At 22.8% G+C, this 21,226-nt stretch overlaps 6 protein-coding genes across 14 annotated transcripts; 3 read left to right on the forward strand and 3 right to left on the reverse strand.

Moving 5' to 3' along the window:
• The first annotated feature begins 237 nt into the window (after positions 1 to 237).
• LOC122718224 (cullin-3) lies at positions 238 to 6,932 on the forward strand. 3 transcript variants are annotated; one of them, XM_043943084.1, is made up of 14 exons: positions 238 to 975; positions 2,140 to 2,523; positions 2,602 to 2,805; positions 2,921 to 3,100; positions 3,210 to 3,584; positions 3,781 to 3,951; positions 4,006 to 4,113; positions 4,193 to 4,370; positions 4,444 to 4,700; positions 4,794 to 4,963; positions 5,156 to 5,294; positions 5,382 to 5,509; positions 5,592 to 5,650; positions 6,816 to 6,932. In XM_043943084.1, exons 1-13 carry the CDS (start codon positions 916 to 918, stop codon positions 5,614 to 5,616), a joined length of 2,379 nt encoding a protein of 792 aa, XP_043799019.1. In that variant the 5' UTR covers positions 238 to 915; the 3' UTR covers positions 5,617 to 5,650; positions 6,816 to 6,932. The 3 variants fall into 3 exon arrangements, with proteins under 3 accessions (XP_043799019.1, XP_043799020.1, XP_043799021.1); XM_043943085.1 differs by having other exon boundaries at positions 6,830 to 6,932; XM_043943086.1 differs by lacking the exon at positions 6,816 to 6,932 and having other exon boundaries at positions 249 to 376; positions 852 to 975; positions 5,592 to 5,958.
• Positions 6,933 to 8,017: 1,085 nt separating this feature from the next.
• LOC122717807 (ubiquitin-conjugating enzyme E2 L3) lies at positions 8,018 to 9,541 on the reverse strand. Its single transcript, XM_043942225.1, has 4 exons — positions 9,345 to 9,541; positions 8,944 to 9,039; positions 8,488 to 8,674; positions 8,018 to 8,414 (listed from the first exon to the last, which is right to left on the reverse strand). The coding sequence occupies exons 1-4, from the start codon at positions 9,369 to 9,371 to the stop codon at positions 8,248 to 8,250; spliced, it is 477 nt and encodes a 158-aa protein (XP_043798160.1). The 5' UTR covers positions 9,372 to 9,541; the 3' UTR covers positions 8,018 to 8,247.
• On the forward strand, positions 9,517 to 14,230 carry LOC122717803 (conserved oligomeric Golgi complex subunit 2). Of its 4 annotated transcripts, XM_043942217.1 has the most exons (14): positions 9,837 to 10,419; positions 10,772 to 10,866; positions 10,962 to 11,189; positions 11,258 to 11,342; positions 11,436 to 11,524; positions 11,644 to 11,945; positions 12,015 to 12,132; positions 12,204 to 12,529; positions 12,588 to 12,654; positions 12,883 to 13,063; positions 13,135 to 13,414; positions 13,505 to 13,685; positions 13,756 to 13,841; positions 14,090 to 14,230. In XM_043942217.1, exons 2-13 carry the CDS (start codon positions 10,795 to 10,797, stop codon positions 13,837 to 13,839), a joined length of 2,013 nt encoding a protein of 670 aa, XP_043798152.1. In that variant the 5' UTR covers positions 9,837 to 10,419; positions 10,772 to 10,794; the 3' UTR covers positions 13,840 to 13,841; positions 14,090 to 14,230. The 4 variants fall into 4 exon arrangements, with proteins under 4 accessions (XP_043798150.1, XP_043798152.1, XP_043798151.1 ...); XM_043942215.1 differs by lacking the exon at positions 9,837 to 10,419 and adding an exon at positions 9,517 to 9,618 and having other exon boundaries at positions 11,258 to 11,524; XM_043942216.1 differs by having other exon boundaries at positions 11,258 to 11,524; positions 12,967 to 13,063.
• Positions 14,025 to 17,230, reverse strand: LOC122717805 (transmembrane protein 183B). 2 transcript variants are annotated; one of them, XM_043942223.1, is made up of 9 exons: positions 17,048 to 17,230; positions 16,852 to 16,944; positions 16,656 to 16,736; positions 16,432 to 16,536; positions 16,268 to 16,333; positions 16,054 to 16,192; positions 15,771 to 15,972; positions 14,507 to 14,671; positions 14,025 to 14,411 (listed from the first exon to the last, which is right to left on the reverse strand). In XM_043942223.1, the coding sequence occupies exons 2-9, from the start codon at positions 16,919 to 16,921 to the stop codon at positions 14,139 to 14,141; spliced, it is 1,101 nt and encodes a 366-aa protein (XP_043798158.1). In that variant the 5' UTR covers positions 16,922 to 16,944; positions 17,048 to 17,230; the 3' UTR covers positions 14,025 to 14,138. The 2 variants fall into 2 exon arrangements, with proteins under 2 accessions (XP_043798158.1, XP_043798157.1); XM_043942222.1 differs by lacking the exon at positions 17,048 to 17,230 and having other exon boundaries at positions 16,852 to 17,026.
• LOC122717804 (tRNA pseudouridine synthase Pus10) lies at positions 16,690 to 19,355 on the forward strand. 3 transcript variants are annotated; one of them, XM_043942220.1, is made up of 7 exons: positions 16,690 to 16,809; positions 17,422 to 17,491; positions 17,564 to 17,668; positions 17,746 to 18,053; positions 18,126 to 18,337; positions 18,439 to 18,564; positions 18,641 to 19,355. In XM_043942220.1, exons 1-7 carry the CDS (start codon positions 16,802 to 16,804, stop codon positions 19,261 to 19,263), a joined length of 1,452 nt encoding a protein of 483 aa, XP_043798155.1. In that variant the 5' UTR covers positions 16,690 to 16,801; the 3' UTR covers positions 19,264 to 19,355. The 3 variants fall into 3 exon arrangements, with proteins under 3 accessions (XP_043798155.1, XP_043798156.1, XP_043798153.1); XM_043942221.1 differs by having other exon boundaries at positions 16,773 to 16,809; positions 17,405 to 17,491; XM_043942218.1 differs by lacking the exon at positions 16,690 to 16,809 and having other exon boundaries at positions 17,290 to 17,491.
• On the reverse strand, positions 18,715 to 20,806 carry LOC122717806 (aurora kinase B). Its single transcript, XM_043942224.1, has 7 exons — positions 20,624 to 20,806; positions 20,315 to 20,506; positions 20,092 to 20,226; positions 19,859 to 20,017; positions 19,538 to 19,769; positions 19,363 to 19,475; positions 18,715 to 18,840 (listed from the first exon to the last, which is right to left on the reverse strand). Exons 1-6 carry the CDS (start codon positions 20,734 to 20,736, stop codon positions 19,389 to 19,391), a joined length of 918 nt encoding a protein of 305 aa, XP_043798159.1. The 5' UTR covers positions 20,737 to 20,806; the 3' UTR covers positions 18,715 to 18,840; positions 19,363 to 19,388.
• Positions 20,807 to 21,226: the final 420 nt, after the last annotated feature.

Here is a 21,226-nt window from a genome sequence, read left to right on the forward strand (position 1 = left end):
AGCTACTTCTAATTGCGAGTAATTTTCATAGTTATTAAACAAATTGAATTAAAAATATTATTTTTATGATATTTAATTAATAAATTTGTTAAATTCGAAATTAAAGTGATATCAATGAATAATATATAAAATAAAAAAAATAGCTTCTTTTCATGGCGCTGTAAAATAATGAAATTTGTACTGAGCGAATCTATACTGACAACAGTGTTCGTGATTCATGTGCATGGAACATATCGTTGTGAATGATATATTGTGTACTCAATATCGGATCATAGGATGAAAACTCGAGTTTTCACAATCTAAATTCACTATGCCTCGAAAGACGCTGAGAACGTACCGACAATTACGTTAATGTGCTCAAAAATCATCAAAATTTGTGTGTATTATTGAAATTTGACAGATTCATTGCTTCGTGACAGGAGTGTGTGATTTTTCCTTTTTTTTTTTTTTTCGTTTGTTTCACCTTAGTTCAACCTCCTTATCTATTTTCCTCTCATATTCATCTTTCCCTTTATATTTCAATCCTTGAGTATCTTATCTCTCATTTTCATCTACCGGATAAAAAGAGAATACTTTTTACCCTTTCTCTCCTCTCCATTTCCCTTTCCTGTCTGTCTTTTTCTAAGTTTTTCATTTTTTTCCCCCTCTTCACCGATACATCTTATATTTTTCTTTCTTTTACTAAATGTTCATGATAACAACAATTTTTGACTCTCCTGCATAACGTGAACGTGGATGAGTGATCATATTTTCACGCAATAGCCGATCGTCGGCTATTCTACCTTGTACGCGAATGAATGCTCCCTACGTTTAACTGGTGTCAATGTACACACGGTGTAACGTTATTATAGCATTGGCCAGAGAGCTAAAAGAATCTTCGTTCTAAAAGAATCTCCGTTCAACTAGAAATTCGACATGATGAAGAGCAGTGCTATGCTTAAGAAAGAAAGCAAAATGCGCATACGTGCTTTTCCGGTGAGTATGGCTTCGTTTGTTTTTTCTTTCTAGCCTTCATTCGTTTTTATCTCTTAAAATTTAATTGTTCTTATATTTTGTTTTTTTTCTTTTTTTATTTTTATTTAATATCTATAAATAAACTAATAAATATACGCTATTCAAATTTATGCGTATATACATTTATATATACTCAGTTCTTTTTAATTGTCAAATTATAAAAAAATAGAATAATTTATAAAAATAGTTTTCATCACCTGATTTTTTACAAAAACTCTTCTTTTTATACTTTATAGGATAACAACGCATAGTATCATAATTTAGATGTTATTTATGATCAATATACTGTGTCTTTGAACTTTAAAGAATCATGTTTATAATGTTGTATATATTGTCACAAAGATGAATGTATCAGCAGTTGCTATAGTGGCATATAAAATAAAAGCAATGAAATATAAATATTTCAATATTATCATGTTTATCAATGAATTTCAGTTTATTCTGTCAATAAAGTTTGGAACTGTGATTATTGTCTACTACTAAATTGTGATTGTAAAAATTATATCTCCTGTGCTAAATAATATGACATTAAAAATTGATCAAATAACATTTTAATATTATATTTAAAATACTAATGAAATATTCTTTGTGATCATATCTTATAATTATAATTGACTAGTAAAATATTCTTTGTATTTGTTATTATTATTACATAATTTACTTTTATCTAATAAAGCAATAAAGCATAAAATTTGTATTTGTACAATGACAAAATAATATTGATAAATTAAGCATTGTTATTTATTTAATATTCATAATATTTCTTTTATGTAATAAAGGCAATGTTAAAATAATTAATGTAAGAAAAAAAAGGTTAAAATATGAAGCTAAGAATACTTGAACATTCAAAATATTCTAATATAATATATAATTATATTCTTTTTAGATATTATTCTATATCAATTATATTTTATTAATATTAAAAACTATATTATATATAATTCAATGCATTCCATTGATTTTTTTAATAAAATTTATTATTTGTAATAATATTCTCACCTGTTTTTGATTTTTTATTAAATTAATTTTAATTCTCAAACATTATTTACATTAATTTTTAATAATCAATATAAATTTAATAATCAAATCAAATATCAAATATTTAATTTATTAATTTTCTTTTAGACAACTATGGATGAAAAGTATGTAGAAAGTATTTGGGCACTATTAAAAAATGCTATTCAAGAAATTCAGAAGAAAAATAATTCAGGGCTTAGTTTTGAAGAGCTTTATCGGAATGCTTATACTATGGTTCTTCACAAGTATGGTGAACGTTTATATACAGGTTTAAAAGAAGTTGTAACACATCATTTAGAAAATAAAGTTAGAGAAGATGTATTAAGATCTCTTCACAACAATTTTCTTCAAACATTAAATCAAGCTTGGAATGATCATCAGACATCTATGGTAATGATAAGAGATATTTTAATGTATATGGATAGAGTTTATGTGCAACAACATGATGTGGACAATGTGTATAATTTAGGACTTATCATATTTAGAGATCAGGTAAATGATTGTCACTTATTTCAAAAGCTAGAATAATTGTAATAAAGATTTTATAATAAATAATTATCTTATTTTTAGGTGGTCAGATATGGATGTGTTAGAGATCATTTAAGAGAAACTTTACTAGGCATGGTAGCAAGAGAAAGAAGAGGAGAAGTTGTAGATCGCATTGCAATAAAAAATGCCTGCCAAATGTTAATGTTACTTGGCATTAACAGTCGTCAAGTTTATGAAGAAGATTTTGAAAGGCCTTTTTTACAACAAAGTGCTGAATTTTATAGAGTAAGAAAACTTTTTTTAAATTTTATAATATTATTATTTAATTTGATTTATAATATAATTATTTAATTTTATATTATATAATATTATTTTTTAATATTTTTTTTTTTTGATTTAGATGGAATCTCAAAAATTTTTGGCTGAAAATAGTGCATCAGTATATATAAAAAAAGTTGAAGCTAGAATTTGTGAAGAATCAGAAAGAGCAAAACATTATTTAGATGAATCTACTGAACCACGAATAGTAGAAGTTGTAGAAGAAGAACTAATTAAAATTCATATGAAAACTATTGTCGAGGTATAAATATAATATTATCCCATTAACATAATATTTAATATTATTGTGACAATTTAAAAAATGATAAATATAAATAACAAATTAGAACAATTTATCTTTTTATTTGAAGATGGAAAATAGTGGTGTAGTACATATGCTCAAAAACCAAAAAACTGAAGATCTTGGCTGCATGTATAAATTATTTTCGAGAGTTTCGGATGGTTTACGTACTGTGTGTGATTGTGTTTCTCAATTTCTTAAAGAGCAAGGCCGTGCTATGGTTCAAGAGGAACATGAATCAACGACAAATGCAGTTCTTTTTATTCAGAACTTGCTAGATTTAAAAGATCGTTTTGATCATTTTCTTCATTATTCGTTTAATAATGATAAGAATTATAAACAAATGATTGCATCTGACTTTGAATATTTTCTTAATTTAAATACAAAAAGTCCAGAATATCTTTCGCTCTTTATTGATGATAAACTGAAAAAAGGTGTTAAAGGGGTTAGTTTAACTGTTTATTTTTATAAATAAATTTTTATGGTAGATAATGTTATAAAACTTTAATAAATATCTTACATTCTACAAAAGATTGCTGTATTTAAATAAAATATATAAGTTTTATCTTTTATTTCAATTCCTAATCTAAATAATACAATTGTATATAATATTAATCAATGTTTATGTTAATATATTTTAGATGACAGAACAGGAAATCGAAGGTATCTTGGATAAAACTATGGTTTTATTTAGATTTCTTCAAGAAAAAGATGTATTTGAACGATATTATAAACAGCACTTAGCTAAACGTCTTCTTTTGAATAAATCTGTGTCTGATGATAGCGAGAAAAACATGATATCTAAACTTAAGGTAATTTTTTTTTTAATTTATTAATATAGATTATTTAATAATTAATTATTTTAGACTGAATGTGGATGTCAATTCACATCAAAATTGGAGGGAATGTTCAAAGATATAACAGTTAGTAATACTATTATGGATGAATTTAAAGATCATGTCCTTACATCCAATGTAAGCATTTATAAGTTAAAATATTTATAATTATTTCATAAATAATTAATTTTTATACTTTCAATTTTATATTTTATAGACAAATCTACATGGAGTGGATATAAGTGTAAGAGTTTTGACAACCGGTTTTTGGCCGACGCAATCCGCAACTCCAAAATGTAGCATGCCAGCTGCTCCACGAGATGCTTTTGATGCTTTCCGACGTTTTTATCTTGCTAAACATAGTGGTCGACAATTAACATTACAACCACAATTAGGTTAATTAATTAATATTGCTCTTTTTATTTATGTCTTTAATTTTGATAATATAAATTAATATAATCTTTTTAGGTTCTGCGGATTTAAATGCTGTATTTCATGGACCACGAAGAGAAGAAAGTAGTTGCGGTGGCTTAGATACACCATCGTCTTCAAGTTCCATTGGCAATGGAAGTAATCTGTATGGTACTGGAATATCTACTAATGGTAGTATTTTAAGTCAACGTAGCAACAGTTGTGGAAATACCAGAAAACACATCATTCAAGTATCAACTTATCAAATGTGTGTATTAATGCTTTTCAACAAAAGAGAAAAATTGACTTACGAGGTTAGTTTGAATATTTAGTTTTATTTTCCGATTTTTATTGAAGAATATTGAAGTCTTCGTGATTATCTATACAATATATAAAACGTTGTGTAGGAAATTCAAGGTGAAACCGATATTCCAGAGAGAGACTTGGTTAGAGCATTACAATCTCTCGCAATGGGAAAAGCTACACAAAGAGTGTTATTAAAGCATCCTCGTACAAAGGAAATAGAACCTTCACATTATTTTTGTGTTAACGATAGTTTTACCAGTAAATTACATAGGTATCTTATTTACAATAAATCAAAATCGATATAATAATTAACAAATTTGTAAATGAAAATATTATTAAATCAATTTATTTAATTATATATTATATATTAATTATATTTATTATTATTTAATTATATATTATATATTAATCAATTTATTTAATTATTTTATATTACTTATAAATTATTTATAATTTATTTTAGAGTAAAGATTCAAACAGTAGCTGCAAAAGGCGAATCAGAACCTGAAAGAAGAGAAACTCGCAACAAAGTAGATGAGGACAGAAAACATGAAATAGAAGCAGCTATTGTTCGCATTATGAAAGATAGAAAGCGTATGCCTGTATGTAACATTTATGTAGCATTATTCTTATGATTTATTATTTTAATATTTTTTAATATATTTTTATTTCATATTATATTTTTTTAGCACAATATACTTGTAACTGAAGTAACAGAACAATTAAGAGGTCGATTTTTGCCGTCGCCTGTAATAATTAAAAAACGTATTGAAGGTTTAATTGAACGTGAATATTTGGCTCGTACGCCGGAAGATAGGTTTGTATAATTATTATTATATAATTATTATTCATTTTATTTTTAGCAATTGTTTTTAATATTAATATCAATTTAATTATAGGAAGGTATATACGTATGTTGCTTAATGCTCGAATTTAAATGTTGGATCTGTACAAACATGTAAGTAATCTATAATAGTATCTATTTCTTTAAATATCTTTTCATTATCTTATATTTTATCAACTTATATGTTACATCTTCAGTTTTTCATTAATTCATTGAAAATTGTTATCATCTCTAGTATTTTTTTATAAACGTAATTAAGATGATCACGAACGAGGCATTCCACATCATAAATGTATATGGTCATAAACACATTATATAATATAAAACTCGGATAAATTATTAATTTAACATTCCATTTATATTAATTTATATTAATTATTTATATAAATCAATTTCTATTTTATGTTTTAGGTTTTGATAAATTTTTATATTATCTGTTTACTTTAAATATAGTTATTATATATAGTATTTACTACATATTAATTTTAAAAATAATTATATTTATCTCAAAACCTAAAATTTAAAATAGAATTGCATAAAGAAAAAATGATTTTATAAATTTAAATTAATTGATGTCGATTGCCTCGAAAATAAAAAAAATAGATAAATCTGTTTAATAATTGGCTAGTTTGGTGGAAAAGGTTGACATGAAGATAATTGAATGATCTAGAATATATATTTTCAAGTATCAAAGTAAGTTTTTTACAAAAATATATTCTGTAAAATTCTTGATATCCTCTTCCTTGAATTCATTTTATCATATTTCAGTTGTATCTATATGATTGATTTAATTAAATATATAAAAATACTTACTATAATAGAAAATTGTAATTTAAGTTCAACAGCATTCAGTTGAATATACGTTATATACAAACATTTATTAGTAATAAATGAAATTTGTTATCGTTAAAATTGATTCATTCGTTATGTGTGTTATGATTCAGCATTTTTTTATATTTGTAATCTATTTACATATGTATCTATGATCAAAAACAAATCTACACGAATATAGTGATAAATTATTAGTGTTATATACGAAGATTTTATTTACATTCGTGATTATCTATTATGTGTGTACATAAACATGTGAATGTATATCTAAGAATATATTTGCCTCATTTTAATATTTGATTACTTTATTTTAATCATTTTCCATATCCTAAAATTTTAGAATACAAGTAATGATTTTAGTAAGTTTTCTGCGAGCTCCACCTCTTCCACCTAGCTCATCAATTATTTTATTACAATTGAATTAATCCAATTTTTCGTTAAATCGCAGAATATTTATTATAGTATGCCAAAAGTGGAATCTCTACGAATTTGTAACAGATGCGGAAATAAAAAAAAGAGACAATGTCACAGATGGTGAAATAAAAAAAAGAGTGCGCGCAGTTTATATAAAAGACGAAGAACTTAATAAAGGAATGAGACAAAAATTATGATTAAAGACCGTATTATTATGAGCTCGTATGTTGACGAAATGAAATGAAAAACATGCGAAATGCATCATATTTTTATTTCCATTTATACCTTTATTTATTAATATAGAGTTTTAATATTTAAACAAAAGGTTTTACCCTTTCTTACGCAAACTAAATAAAAAATAAAACCCTGTAAAAGCAATCTTTAGTTTCGACACATTTTAAATATAAGAATATCGTATTAATTCTATCCAATCCTTTGTTATTCCATTTTTTAACATTTCCTATTAAATTAACCTCTTAACGTCTAAATTATGAAAATAAAATTTTACAGTATAAGTAAAATGACAATCAATTAATATTTAAAATTACAAAGCATGTACTTGGAATAATAGACGTTAGAAGTAAAAAGACGTAAAGAAGTTAAATACAATTTCTATTATATATTATAATATATAATATATTATAATTATATTTAAAATTGTAGTAAATGCTAATATCAATATATCAAAATATTGCAGAGTTTACAGTTGAATTATTCTACAATATAATATATCACATAAAGTAATAAATTAATAAAATTATTAATTCAATTATTTGCTATTTAATGAAATAATGTTATTTCAAAAAAATAAAGATACATATTACAATTAAAGTAATTCAATTGTAATTTTGCGAATATAACATCAAATCATACAAATCAATTTTCTATATACTTTTAAAAGATCAAATTATATTTTCAATATAGTATTAAGAAAAATATTTTCAATCAAAATTAATATAATCAATTTAGCAATTAGTTAAATTTTATATATACATTTACATAATAATCATTTAATGATTTTGTATTTAATTGATGTGAACCAAAATTTACCTATAACTTCACACAACACATTCATAATATATTTTCTAATATTAGAAATAAATGCATTATTCTATAATATTATACTTTTTCACAATAAATTGTAATTTTGCTTTAGCAAAAAAGAGCAATTTGCATATTTATGCTTTTTAAAATTATATGGATTGTCCATAAAATACAACTTCAAAATACAAATTGTATACAATATCATACAGTTTATTATACTTTTACTTTACTCTGAAAAATTTGTTAATTCACTTTATAAACATTACAATTTGCACATAATATCATTGTCGATAGTTAACCAATACTGTACACATGTATCTCAATCAACTTGTTTTTCATGTAACAGAGAAGTCTATATTTGTTTGAATTAAATTAGGTGACAGGTGGCAGGCATCATGGTGAGTAAAATTGATCACTCGTGGTTATTCATTAGAAGATGATTCCCGCCTTTTTTCTGCATGTTTTTTTGTGAATTCCTCTGCATTTTTTAAAAACTTTTTTCTATCTTTTAAAAATTCTTCTGCAAGATCTGCTCTTAATGGATGTTCTGGTTCAGGATCATTCACTAATGCTATCAAAGCTTGCACAACTATAAGTATAATAAATCAATTATATGTTACTTCTTTTCTTATATGGATAAACAAATTCAAATAAAATTTTACCTTGATCTGTTTTTGTAGCTGGTTTCCAGTTTTCTGCACTTATAATTGGTAAACACACTTGGCCCTTTTCATCCACATTTGGATGATATATTTTTGTTTTAAAGTTTATTTTTGGAGGTTTAAAAGGATATTCTGCAGGAAAGTTTATTTCAATACGAAATGCTCCTTTATTATATGGAGGATTATCCTAAAACATTAAAAGAAGTAAAAGTGATAAACATTTCTGAAAGAGGAATAATAAAAAAAACATACTTTAAATGTAATTAAGACTTGTATGTCATTATGTTACCAGTTAAATTTTGAAAACGACATATACAATCATTCCAATCTTTCCAAAATCAAATTGTAGTACAGCATTGCGTATATCTAACTATAGTTGTCTTTACAAATAGGATTAGGTTAGGTTAGATTAGATTAAATTATATCTCTAAAATAGAAAGGAACATCAAAACATACCGGCAATATAAGACCTTGCCAAGTAAGAATATTCGATTCATCAACTTGAATATTTGTAAAATTTTTCATTGCTGAAGCTCTTAAATCACCAAGTTCCTGCAAAAATAAAATCGCTATCAATATTATTATTAAGAAAAATAATAATATATATTTTAAATAAATAATAAAATACTTGATTTCTTATCATAAAAAATTTTGAATATAATAAGAATAACTATTAACAAATAATAGTAAAAGTACTACTGTTCTATATCATCATGAAAAATCATAATATTTAAAATAATATGAAAATTAATTCATATATGATGATCAAGGAATTTTAAATACGAATTTTTTATAATATTTTTTCATATAATAAATTCAATATATAATCATTCTTATTGACAGAAATTTTGATTTACCTTTTGCAATCTTCTCGTAGCTGCCATTTTGAAAATAAATTTCACTAAATGTAGTAAAACTTGTCAAGTTTCTTGACGATGGTTCACAGCTATTGTCTTTGAAAATACCCTAGTATTTTTTTTACTGAAATTTTTTCAGAACAAAACACTATAAATTCTTTTTTGTTAAATTTTGTTTTACTATACTGTTTTCTCATTAATGCAAATGCAGATATTTATTGTTGATCACGAATATGAATTGCTGTTCTTCCATTCGTTTAGCCGTATTGTACGCGTGCGTATGATTTATACATAGTACCTATATACATACCTATATACAACTAAGTTAAGAATTAAAGATTAAAAATTATTTTAATGTTAATATATAAGTAAACTCTTGACAAAACTTTACTTCGGAATTCGAAAAATTAACTTTTTTAAAACTTTTTTCATAAAAATAAATTTTTTTATATCTTCTTTTATAATATCTTTTAATAATTAGAATTAAAAAATGTTAATTTTAAATTTAAAAATTCAATGATTCAAAAATTATTCATATGTAAAGTTAATGCTTTTTAAGCATTTGATATATTACTAGGACGCCATATTGGTTTCCAAAGTTCGTGGATAATAATAATAAGTGGAATAATTATCTATATGTTGGCTGTGATAGGCATTAGATTATATATTTTCAAAATTACTGAGTTGGATTAATTATTTTTCCAGCTGCCTTAGATAGCCGGCGATATTAGTAATAATTATTATTTTGATTTAAAAATTTTTTAAAATTATTTTTAAAAAATAAAGTTTTAAAATTGAATATAATTATACGTATTGTAGAGCAATCAGAAAAACAAAATATATGAAATGCATTTGTATAAGCCAAATTTGATTTATCGCGCTTAAGTAATTATTATCTATACAAACAGTAACTTTTTTCACTGGACGAATTTGGATACCAATCAATATGATGTTCTAGTAATCTGTCAAATATACTTAACATTATTAATTTTACGTATGATTAAGTTTTAAATCAGTGGATTTATAAACTTAAAATTAATTTTTTTTAATATTATTCGTCAAAAACTTTTAAAAGGTACAAAAAAAAGTTAACAATTTTTAATGCTCCAAAATAAAGTTTAATCAAACTCTTGATAAGATTTTAATATTTTAAATATTTTAAATTCTTTAAGAATAATTATAATTCTAAAGAATAATTTTTAAATATTTGTAATTATTAATGAGAGAAATATTTATTCTAACATAAATCATAATTCATGAGAGTTATCATAAGAATTCTTATCTTATCTTATAAACATTTTTAAGTTATTTTAAATATCAATTTTTTTATAATATAATATTGTTTATTATTATTGAATATTTTAATAAATAATTACAAATTTAAGAATTTATATTTAATTTATATTTTAAAACATATTTTTTTATAGAAAAATATTAACAAAAAACTATCATGTCAAAGGAAAATATTAATTTACCAAAAGCTCCAAAAGATTTATGTTTTTCTGAAATTGATTTTATTCAGGTAAATTAACATTAAGATTATTTTAAATTGTAATATTTTATCATAACATTATCTTAAATCAACATTATCTTAAATCTTAAATTTATATTTTATAGCAAAATTTTAATGTGGATGCTTTTCTTCAAGAACATAGAAAAAATACAAAATTAGAAACAATGCGAGATGATCTTGGAATATATTTAAAATTATTGAGATCTGCTATGATTGATTTAATCAATAAAGATTATATAGATTTTGTAAATTTATCAAGTAATATGATTGGTTTAGATAAAGCTATTAATGATTTACAAACACCTTTAGGTCAACTAAGAGAAGAAGTAATGGTAAATTAAAAAAAAAAATATCTAATTTCTAATTTTTGTACAATATTATTAATAATAATTTTTTATAGCAAGTACAGCAGATTTTAGATGATGAAGTTGTGACAATTACTCATAACATAAATGAAAATAAGAAAGTTCGAGATTATAAGCAAAGTATATTCAGTTTACAATATATCTATAAATCTTTAAATAAACTTACATCTATTTTATGTTTAAATACATTCCTTGAAAATCCTGTTAAAATAGACATCTTGGAACAAGCTGCAGCAGAATTTAATCAGTTGCAATTTCATATGTCTAGATGCAAATTAAATATTACTAACGAAAAACAGAAAGTACGTACATTTTTAAAAAATTTAAATAATATATTTAATCAATATAATGAAAATAAATTTTTTATTTTTTGATTATGATTTTTATTATGATATATAATGAATAAAATTTTATATTATAGGAAAATGAAAAACTAGAACAATCTTATATGACACATCTCAATGAATTTTTTTTAGCATGTATACAAGAACAAAATTCTGTCTTATTAATTCGTTGTTTAGGAATTTATGTCACACTTGATAAAATATGTGATGCAGAGAATTTAGTGAGAAAAGAGATTATTAGTCCATTGATATATAGCATAATTAATATAGAAAATTTGCAAACTGATTTATTAGGTCTACAAAATATATATAGTAAGTTGTTGACCATCTTAAATGTAGAGCTTAAACAATTATTAGATATCACATTACATCCAAATAGGTATGTAATTTATAAAAGTCAAATTATGTATTTTATAGTATAGAAATATTTTTAGATTTTGTTTTGCAGACTTTCTGTAAAAGGTTTCAATTTTTTAGTAAATAGTTTTTGGATTGATGTAGAAGAAAAAATCGAACATTATATAAAATGCATCTTTGCTCCTGGAGATCCAATATTATTCCATTCAGTAAGTGAATAGAAAAAAAATTTTATTAATATGTATCATATACAGTATTTTATACATATATATAATTTCAGAGATATGTAGCCACTTTGGAATTTTTAGAAAAGTTAGACACTGAATGCGTTACATCTGAATGTTTAATTGCATTAAAAAATAATTCACAATACAAAAATTTTTTAAAAAAATGGAATTTACCAGTATATTTTCAAATTAGATTTCAAGAAATAGCTAATGGAATTGAGACAATTTTAATTGAACCAATATCACCAACATCTATAAAAGGAACATTGGAATCTCTTGCATTGCAAAATGAATTTTCTCTTTATACAACTTATATTATATGGGAAAATCTACAAAAAATTTGGGATAATAATATATATCTGTATCAACTCTTCCATAAGTAAGTGAAATAAAATATTTATTTATAATAATAATAATTTGCAATGTTTTGTCTCTAGATTTTGGAAATTCAGTCTTCAAATATGTGCTAGATATCAAACATGGATTCAAACAGTGCTTAAAGAGGTATGCTTAATTTTTTAAGTGATAAAATATATATAAATGATATATGATATATGATGTCCTAAAAATTTTTTCATTTTCTTACAATAAAGTTATTCTATTGCGAAATTAATAATATCTTAATATTAATGAAAAATAGGCTATATGTTTCGAGATATTGTCTATCAAAGCTTATTGTGTAAATAACAAAAAAATTATGATCTACAATTTTAATTTTCTTTTTATGCAAAGGTATGGCCAATAGAAAATGAAATTAACAATTCAAACAAAATAGAACATTCTACAAAACTTAATTTTTTAATCTGTTTATATAAGGATGCAGAAAAATTTATAAATATACTTCCATCTCTTTTGGAAATATCTCGAATAAAACTTAAAGAAGAAACTCCAACAGTATTGAAATTGTTAAAAGGTTACAGCATAACATGTTAATGTTATTATTATTAAAAAATTTTTTATCGTTATATATGTATTCTTTCATAGATTCTCTTGATGAAACAATAAAAAATTTAAAAAAGATTTGGCCAGATATTACAAAAGAAATTGTAAATGAATTATTGAAACAATGTGTAGTACATTTGAAACAAGTTAGTGATATACCAAGATTATTTAGACGGACAAAAAGGGACATACCAACTAAATCATGTGCCTATATTAAAAATACTCTTGCATTTCTTATCAATTTTCATACAGATTATAAAAAAATAATACCAGATGATGTTAATTATTGGTTACAATTAACTCTTTCCTCATTAACTGAACAGTAAGAAAAAAAAATTTAAACATTATTAAATATTAATATTATTGTTTTGAAGTTTATCATTGTTAAACATTAATTTAAAAATATTTATAGTTATCTAATTTCTGTAAAAGATGTGCTTACTTCAGTACAAAAAACTGAGGAAAGTTTAAGAAGATTGAAAAAAATACGCGATAAATCTATAGGTTCTTTTTCATCTGAAGTTCAAGGAATCAGTGATGATGAAAAAATACGAATTCAATTACAAATTGATGTACAAACTTATGTTAACATGGTAAAATTTATCATCATAATTCATTTATTAATTAAAATTTATTAAATTATACATTTAAATCATATTTTAGATTACAGAGATGCAGATTTCAACTTCAAATATACTTTATATGAAAGAGTTATTATACGCTGTTGAAACAGCAATAAAAAGATAAATGTTATTTTCTTCTATTTATTTTATTTTTATATAAATTAATTTTGTTATTTGCAATGAAAATTTATTTATTTATATTTTTCTCTATTATTTATATATTATTCATTATATAATATTTTCTCTTTTAATAAGAAAATTATAATAATAACTTTTCTTTTAATTTTTTAATGTGTTAAATTTTGAAGAACAAATTATCCAAATTATTTGCTTAATAGACATGTATTATTTACATAAACATATTTATATTACAGAAATTGTATTTATGATCTAATTATTTGATTATAAAATATTAAATTCTTTTTATAACAAACTCTGATCCCAAGAATCACTTTGTGGCAATTCAATGGAAATTATTGAATCTTGATGAGGATAAGTTGGATGCCACCAATCTAAAATTTGATAATTAACAACTTCATTCAAAATAACTTGGTTTGTTAATGTATTAGGAATATCTGATGTTCCAAATCCAAGTTGTAATCGATGATCTTTAAAACCAGGCATTAAAGTCATTGATACTGACTGTAAAATCAAACCAATTACAGGTGGTAACATACTATATTTTAAACAAGTTACCTATAAATTTTACAATATTGTATAAATATAATTTTATCATAATGATATAATATCTATTATAAATAATTAATAATTATTTATAATAAAATAAGTACCCGAAGTATTTTACAACCTTCTTCTATATTCACAGCTACATCTTCCAACATTTCAATAAAATCTGTTTTTTTACCGTTCGTATTTTTTTTTTGTTTTAATAAATTATTTGTAGTTTTGGGCAATTCTTTTAATTTGAAATAGAAGTACCAACGCATTTTTCCTTCCTAAAACAAAGTATTGATAATTACTTTATAACCAATTAATTTTATTAAGCATTTTTTAAATGCATTTTCGAAAAAACAAAAATTAAAAATATACAATATGAAAGAGAAATATATAATTATAATTCTTTTAAAATAAATCTTATAATTATAATTCTTTTGACATGATTGATGATGAACTCAATGATATGAATTCGATCACTCTTTGATGTTTGAATAAATTTTGATCTTCAATATTTCAATTAGTAATTTAGTAATTTCAATAATTATAATCATTATCTTAAAGTTTATAATTTTAAATATCAATAATATAATTTCTACAATCAGCTATAACTTTCTAATAAATTTAACTCTTTGCTCTCCAATGGTGACTCGATCACCACTTGAGTTAATGCCGGTCCAGCGGTGACTTTCCGATTGTTGCAACTTGAATAGCGGCAATATTTATTTATGTTTGATTTTTTTAGAGTATCGCTTCATAAATAGATTCCTAAGTTCTTTACATATAATCTTATGAGGTGTAATCTTATTCTATGAGTAATTATCTTATGAGACTACCGAACGCACCGAACGCGCGGATCTAAGTCTTGCTAGTTCGACAGAGCGAAATAGGCCTGGAGTGCAAAAGGTTAATACAATTTTAATAATTATTTTTGATTTTTAAATAACTTTGAATATCAATAATAATTTCAATGAATTTCTGTAAAATTAAAATAATTTTAATCATTATCCTATGATTTTTCTGCTATTTTAACTTCTAATTATATAATCATTCTCTTAATGAAATTATTTTGACCATATTATAATATATCAAATATCATTATATTATTTTAATGATTCTTACAATTCAAATGATAGAGAATGTTATCAATTAGATATTAACAACACAATATCAATATTTCAAATCACAATATCATGATTTTAGTTTTTAAATTTCTTAAATCTTTGCAAGATTTCAAAGTTTTCAAATGACTTTAATATGATTTAAATGATGATTTCATATTATAGTTCTTGAATTAATTTGATTTTTACAAAAATTTTCAAAATGATCCAATTATTAAAAAATATTATTATTAGTATAATATTATATATTACTACATACTTTATGCCACATAAGACAGCACTGTCTTTTTATAAGTGAATGTGGTTCATCTTGTCTTAAATAGGATACATCATCAACTTTTCTTTTCAAAGCAAAATAAGTATAATGTAATGTTCTGATGACACAAGCTCGAAGTCCATGAGTACGAACCATACATTGTGGTTGTAGACGTTCTGGTAAACCAGGAACAAATTTATAGTAACTGCAATTATATTTTACTTGATATTATTATATTTAATATTTAATTAGAAATTATTATATTTTTACATAAAGAAAAACTTACGATTTATACAAATGAAACCAAAATTTTCCAGTTGAAACTACATAATAAGAACTTCTACATATTTGAGCAAATTTTCCTATAGCCTCAGGACTAATATATTCAGATATAATAAACCATATATCTAATGGATAATCTATACCTAAATAAAATAAAAATATGAATTTTTGAATTCAAAAATATGAATTTTATTATTTGCTATTTCTTTGTATTTTACCTTGTTGTTCTTCTATACCTTTTTTAAAGTAATTTGACTTTTTATTTCTTTGATTTGTTAAAACTTCTAAAAAATGAGATTAATTTAAGCTTATTTGAAACTTAATAACAAAATACTTATAATTATAATTATACTTATAATTTAATATTTCTAAATATATTTACCTTTAGTACTTTTCTTTGACTTATTTGAATCATACAAATTATTTTGGTAATTTTCATTCATTTCATTTAAAAAACTTTCTTCATCTATTGTTATTTTTTGTCTCACTGTAAAAAATACTTTATTATAATTATTTATTAAACAGTATAAAAAAATGAATAAAAATGTTTTATTATATAAAAACATTAGAATATAAGATTCATTAAAATGAATTGATGAAAATAACCTTCAGAGGAGACATTTATTATTGCCTTTTTAAATCTTGTGTGTATCCGTGATGAATTTGCAAAATCATTGATAGTTATATCTGTTATAAAAAAAATAAAATATTATTTCGTCAATAATATATTTTTTTTACACACATTTGATGTGATGTTTAGGTATTATTTTAAAATAATTAAAAAGGAATGTATATGATTAACCTCCAATTAAATTGTCATTGCCATTTTCCACATTTACTTTTTTGCTAGATTTTTTCCTTAGAATAGGCATGATGTTAAACGTTATGTTACTATCTACAAATTAATCAGGTACCAGTTGTAACAAAATAAAACTTAAAATTAATAACTATTTACATTAATAATAGAGAATATTGTAAACACCCATCATACTTCTTACAATTAGTAAAGTCGATAAAAAAGATGTACTCTATTCATTTTCATGCCATCGTATCAACATCGTGTTGTTTTGACTGATATTTTTATATTATAGTTAATACGTTAATTTCTTAATTACATTCAAATTATTAACAATAAAAAATGAAAAACAATAATTTAATTTATAAATTTGTATATATTTAATTACTTAAAAACACATGAATTGTTTTTTTAACAAGTTAACATAAACACAATATTAAATAATTTAAAGTTCATTAACATAATTTTATTTTTTTAATATTGTTTTAATTTTAAAATACTATATAAAATGAATCTTTATACTAAAGAAGAAAAACGTATTTTTAATTTTTTATATCAGCAAAATTGTTGTTTAAGATGTTGTTTTCGTTTTATTGGATGGCGTACATTAAATTGTTTTGAAGATCCTATTAAATTTGCAAAACATGTAAGTATTTCTAAATATTTATAATTAAAAAGTTTTTTAAATTTTTATATAATATATAAAATTTTTCTACAGGTTAGATATATAGAAACGGAAGATATTTCTTTTAATGATGAAATACTTTGCATGGCCTGTCTGGGAATTCTCCAAAATAAGATACAAGAACAAGTTATTAAAAAAGTATGTTGAAATATTTAATTTGAAATATTGATGTTGATGTTTTACATAAATTTCAATAATTTTTCAATAATAAACAGATTCAAATTGAAATAGAAAAACAAAATTATGACAGTGGAACATTCACATGTGCATTAACAATACCAATATGCATCAGTCTTAGAGAACGCTTCTTACATATTCAATGTGCTACTCAACTTAATCTTTCAGAAAATACTTTGTTAGATCTTAAAGTTAAACTGCAAAATGTAAAAGATGTTTGGAAATGGATAATGACTCCTAAAATAGAACAGGCTATTAAAAAACAAGTGGATTTGATAACACCTTCTCCATTTCTGATTGAAGTTATTTTAACATATAAATCTAATGAGAAAGAATGTGAAACATTGTAAGTTCAAAAATTTTTTTATTTCTATTGATAGAAATTTATTTCAATTTCAATAAAATTTTTTTACTTTAGATTAAAAATATACAATGAATCAAATAACATGGGAAATAAATACAAAAGAAAATATGATGATAATAGATTCAGCAAAAAAAATATAGAAACTATTATGACAAAAATAACAGACAAAGAATTTTCTCAGCATTTTAAAGCATTATCATTTGAAACAAATAATAGTATTTTTATAGAAAATATTATGTGTTCACATTCAAGTATTTTTATTGGAGGTAATATTTACTGCTTATTATAATGTATATAATTATATATAGCTATAATTATAATATATATAAATTATTAAATATACCATATATTCATATTATAACTTCAGGACGATATAATAAGTTATCAAGAGAACTGAGTCAAACACCATGGTTTATAAATGGTGAAAAAAAAATGCAGACATCTGTTCAAGATATACTTTGTAATCCTATTGCTGATGTAATGAAAGCTCAATGTAAATCATATATTTAATAATTTTGATATCATAATTAATTATATACTAATAATTTCACTTATAATTTAATTTTTAGCTATTAAATTTTTATCATCTGGCAGAGAAGATGTGGATGTAAGAAATATATATTCAGGAAGACCATTTGCAGTTGAATTAATTAATCCTCGATTGACAAAAATAACAGAAAAATTATTGTCAGATTTAATTAATAAAATTAATCTATCTTCACAGCAAGTACAAATTGTCTCAAATTTAAAAGTTTTATCCAGATTTGATCTGAAAAAATTGAAAGAAGGAGAAAATGTTAAAACAAAATTTTATCGAGCACTTTGTATTTGTCGTAATGCATCTAAAAATGTGCTTTCTCTTGAAAAATTAAATAATTTGAAACATTTAAAAATAATTCAAAAAACACCAATGAGAGTATTACATCGACGACCCTTAAGCCCTAGAGAACGTTTAATATATGAAATGAGAGCTCGTTGGGTAAAACATCAAGAATTAAAAAATTTGAACATAAGTTCCGAGGATGCTAATATTTTTTTTATATTAGATATTAAAACACAAGCTGGAACATATGTAAAAGAATTTGTACACGGAGATTTTGGACGAACAAAACCAAGTTTGTGTGATATTCTTAATGTTGAAATTGATATAGTCGCATTGGATGTAACAGGAATTAATTTGAATTGGCCATAAGAATTATTTTAATTTTTAATATTTGAAATATTGCTATTACATATGCATAAATATAAAAAATGGTTTTAATAATATGATTTTATAATAAAAAATATATACCTCTCATAATTTTTAAGATTTTTATATTAATATGCATCTTTGTATTTTAATATCCAGAAATGTTTTTTTACAGCAGCCATAGAAATTCTTTCTGAACTTTTTCGTTTAATTAACTGTAATATAAAAATAATTATTAACTTTTGAATAAAAAATAATAAAAATAAATAGAAATTACTTTTGATATCAAATCTTTAGCTCCTGGTGTAATTTGTTCTGGCCATTGTATATTTAATGTCTTTATTTTTGCATAAGTTTCTTGTTGTGAATCACTAAGAAAAGGTGGTCTACCAACAAGAAATTCATAACAAAGAATACCTAAACACCAATGATCAACATATATATCATATGTTTGTCCTGATACCATTTCTGGAGGTAAATAATCTAATGTTCCACATAATGTATTTCTTCTGCAATTATTTTTATTGTTAGAACTTTCTCTGATTCTGTTTTTGTATTATGTTTTGACAATGTACTATAATTATACAAAGGTACTTACTTAGATGATGGTGCATGAACAGACCAGCCAAAATCTGCTAATTTTATATTACCTTCATAAGTAAGTAATAAATTCTCTGGTTTTATATCTCTGTGAATCACATTATTTTTATGACAGTATTCTAAAGCATCTGCCACTTGATAAGTATATTTAGCAGATCTAAAAAATAACTTGTTGATTAAAAATAAATATATAAATTTTATTAAATTATGAATTATCTCCAAAATATATACAAATGTTCATTAAATCTTTCGTTGGGTTGTCGTTTTAATTCCTTATATAATTCTCCTCTAGCTGCAAATTCTAATACAAGATAAATACGTTTATGGTCATGAAAATATGTTAACATTTGAAGAATATGAGGATGCCTGAAAAATTTTATATAATATAAAATATATATTTATTATTAAAAAATATTTTGTAAATAAAGAAATTATAAAATTATAAAATATTTACCTCAAATGCGTTTGAATTTCAATTTCACGCATCACTTGTTTCTCTACACGTCCTTTCATTAACTCTACTTTATATAAAGTCTTCAATGCAACCATATAATGTGTAGTTTTTTCTCTAGCCAAATAAACACGTCCAAATTTACCTCTACCTAAAGGTGCACCAATTTCAAAATCATCTAAATTCCATTGATATCTATAAAATAATATTTTATTTTTATAACAACATTAAAATTGCGAAATATTTATTTATTAAATATATACTATATCATATATAATACTAACAATTGAAGAAAAATTTTTTCCTTTTTACCTTAATCCTCTAGCTTCAACATGTTCTTCCATTTTATACAAAGTATCAAGTACAATATCCTTATAATCAGATGGAACATTAGATGGAAGTTTAAATGCTTCCATATGGGTCATTATAAATTATATGTTTTTCAGAAATATCAGAAGATTTTTTAAAAACACTATTATTATTTATTATAAATTTATCTATTGTTGTTATTATATATTTATATGTTTCAAAATATTCTTAAAAATAATAATTATATAATATTTAATATTTGAGTTAAATTTTTTATTAAAATAACACTCCGCAATCAATCATTTATTCAAGTATTCATAACAAATTCTTCATTATCATATATTTAACTGACATTTTTGATTTAAATCTTTAAATATAACTGATAGATCAAAGTGACATCTACAGAATGAAAATTAGAAAAAAGTTCGATTTTAGCCATACAATATTTTGTAATTTAATTTCAATGAAAAATTCTAATATTAAAAACTTATTTCAAAGATATATTGTAAATAAATAATCTAATTTAAAGTAAAAAATAATTTTAATATAATTTAGAATTAATAATAATATAATGTTTATTTTATGTAGTTGTGTATTTCGTTAAAG

The sequence above is a fragment of the Apis laboriosa genome, unplaced genomic scaffold (assembly GCF_014066325.1).
Source record: "Apis laboriosa isolate Shangri-la unplaced genomic scaffold, ASM1406632v1 scaffold5_cov152, whole genome shotgun sequence".
Taxonomy (NCBI): Eukaryota; Metazoa; Arthropoda; class Insecta; order Hymenoptera; family Apidae; genus Apis; species Apis laboriosa.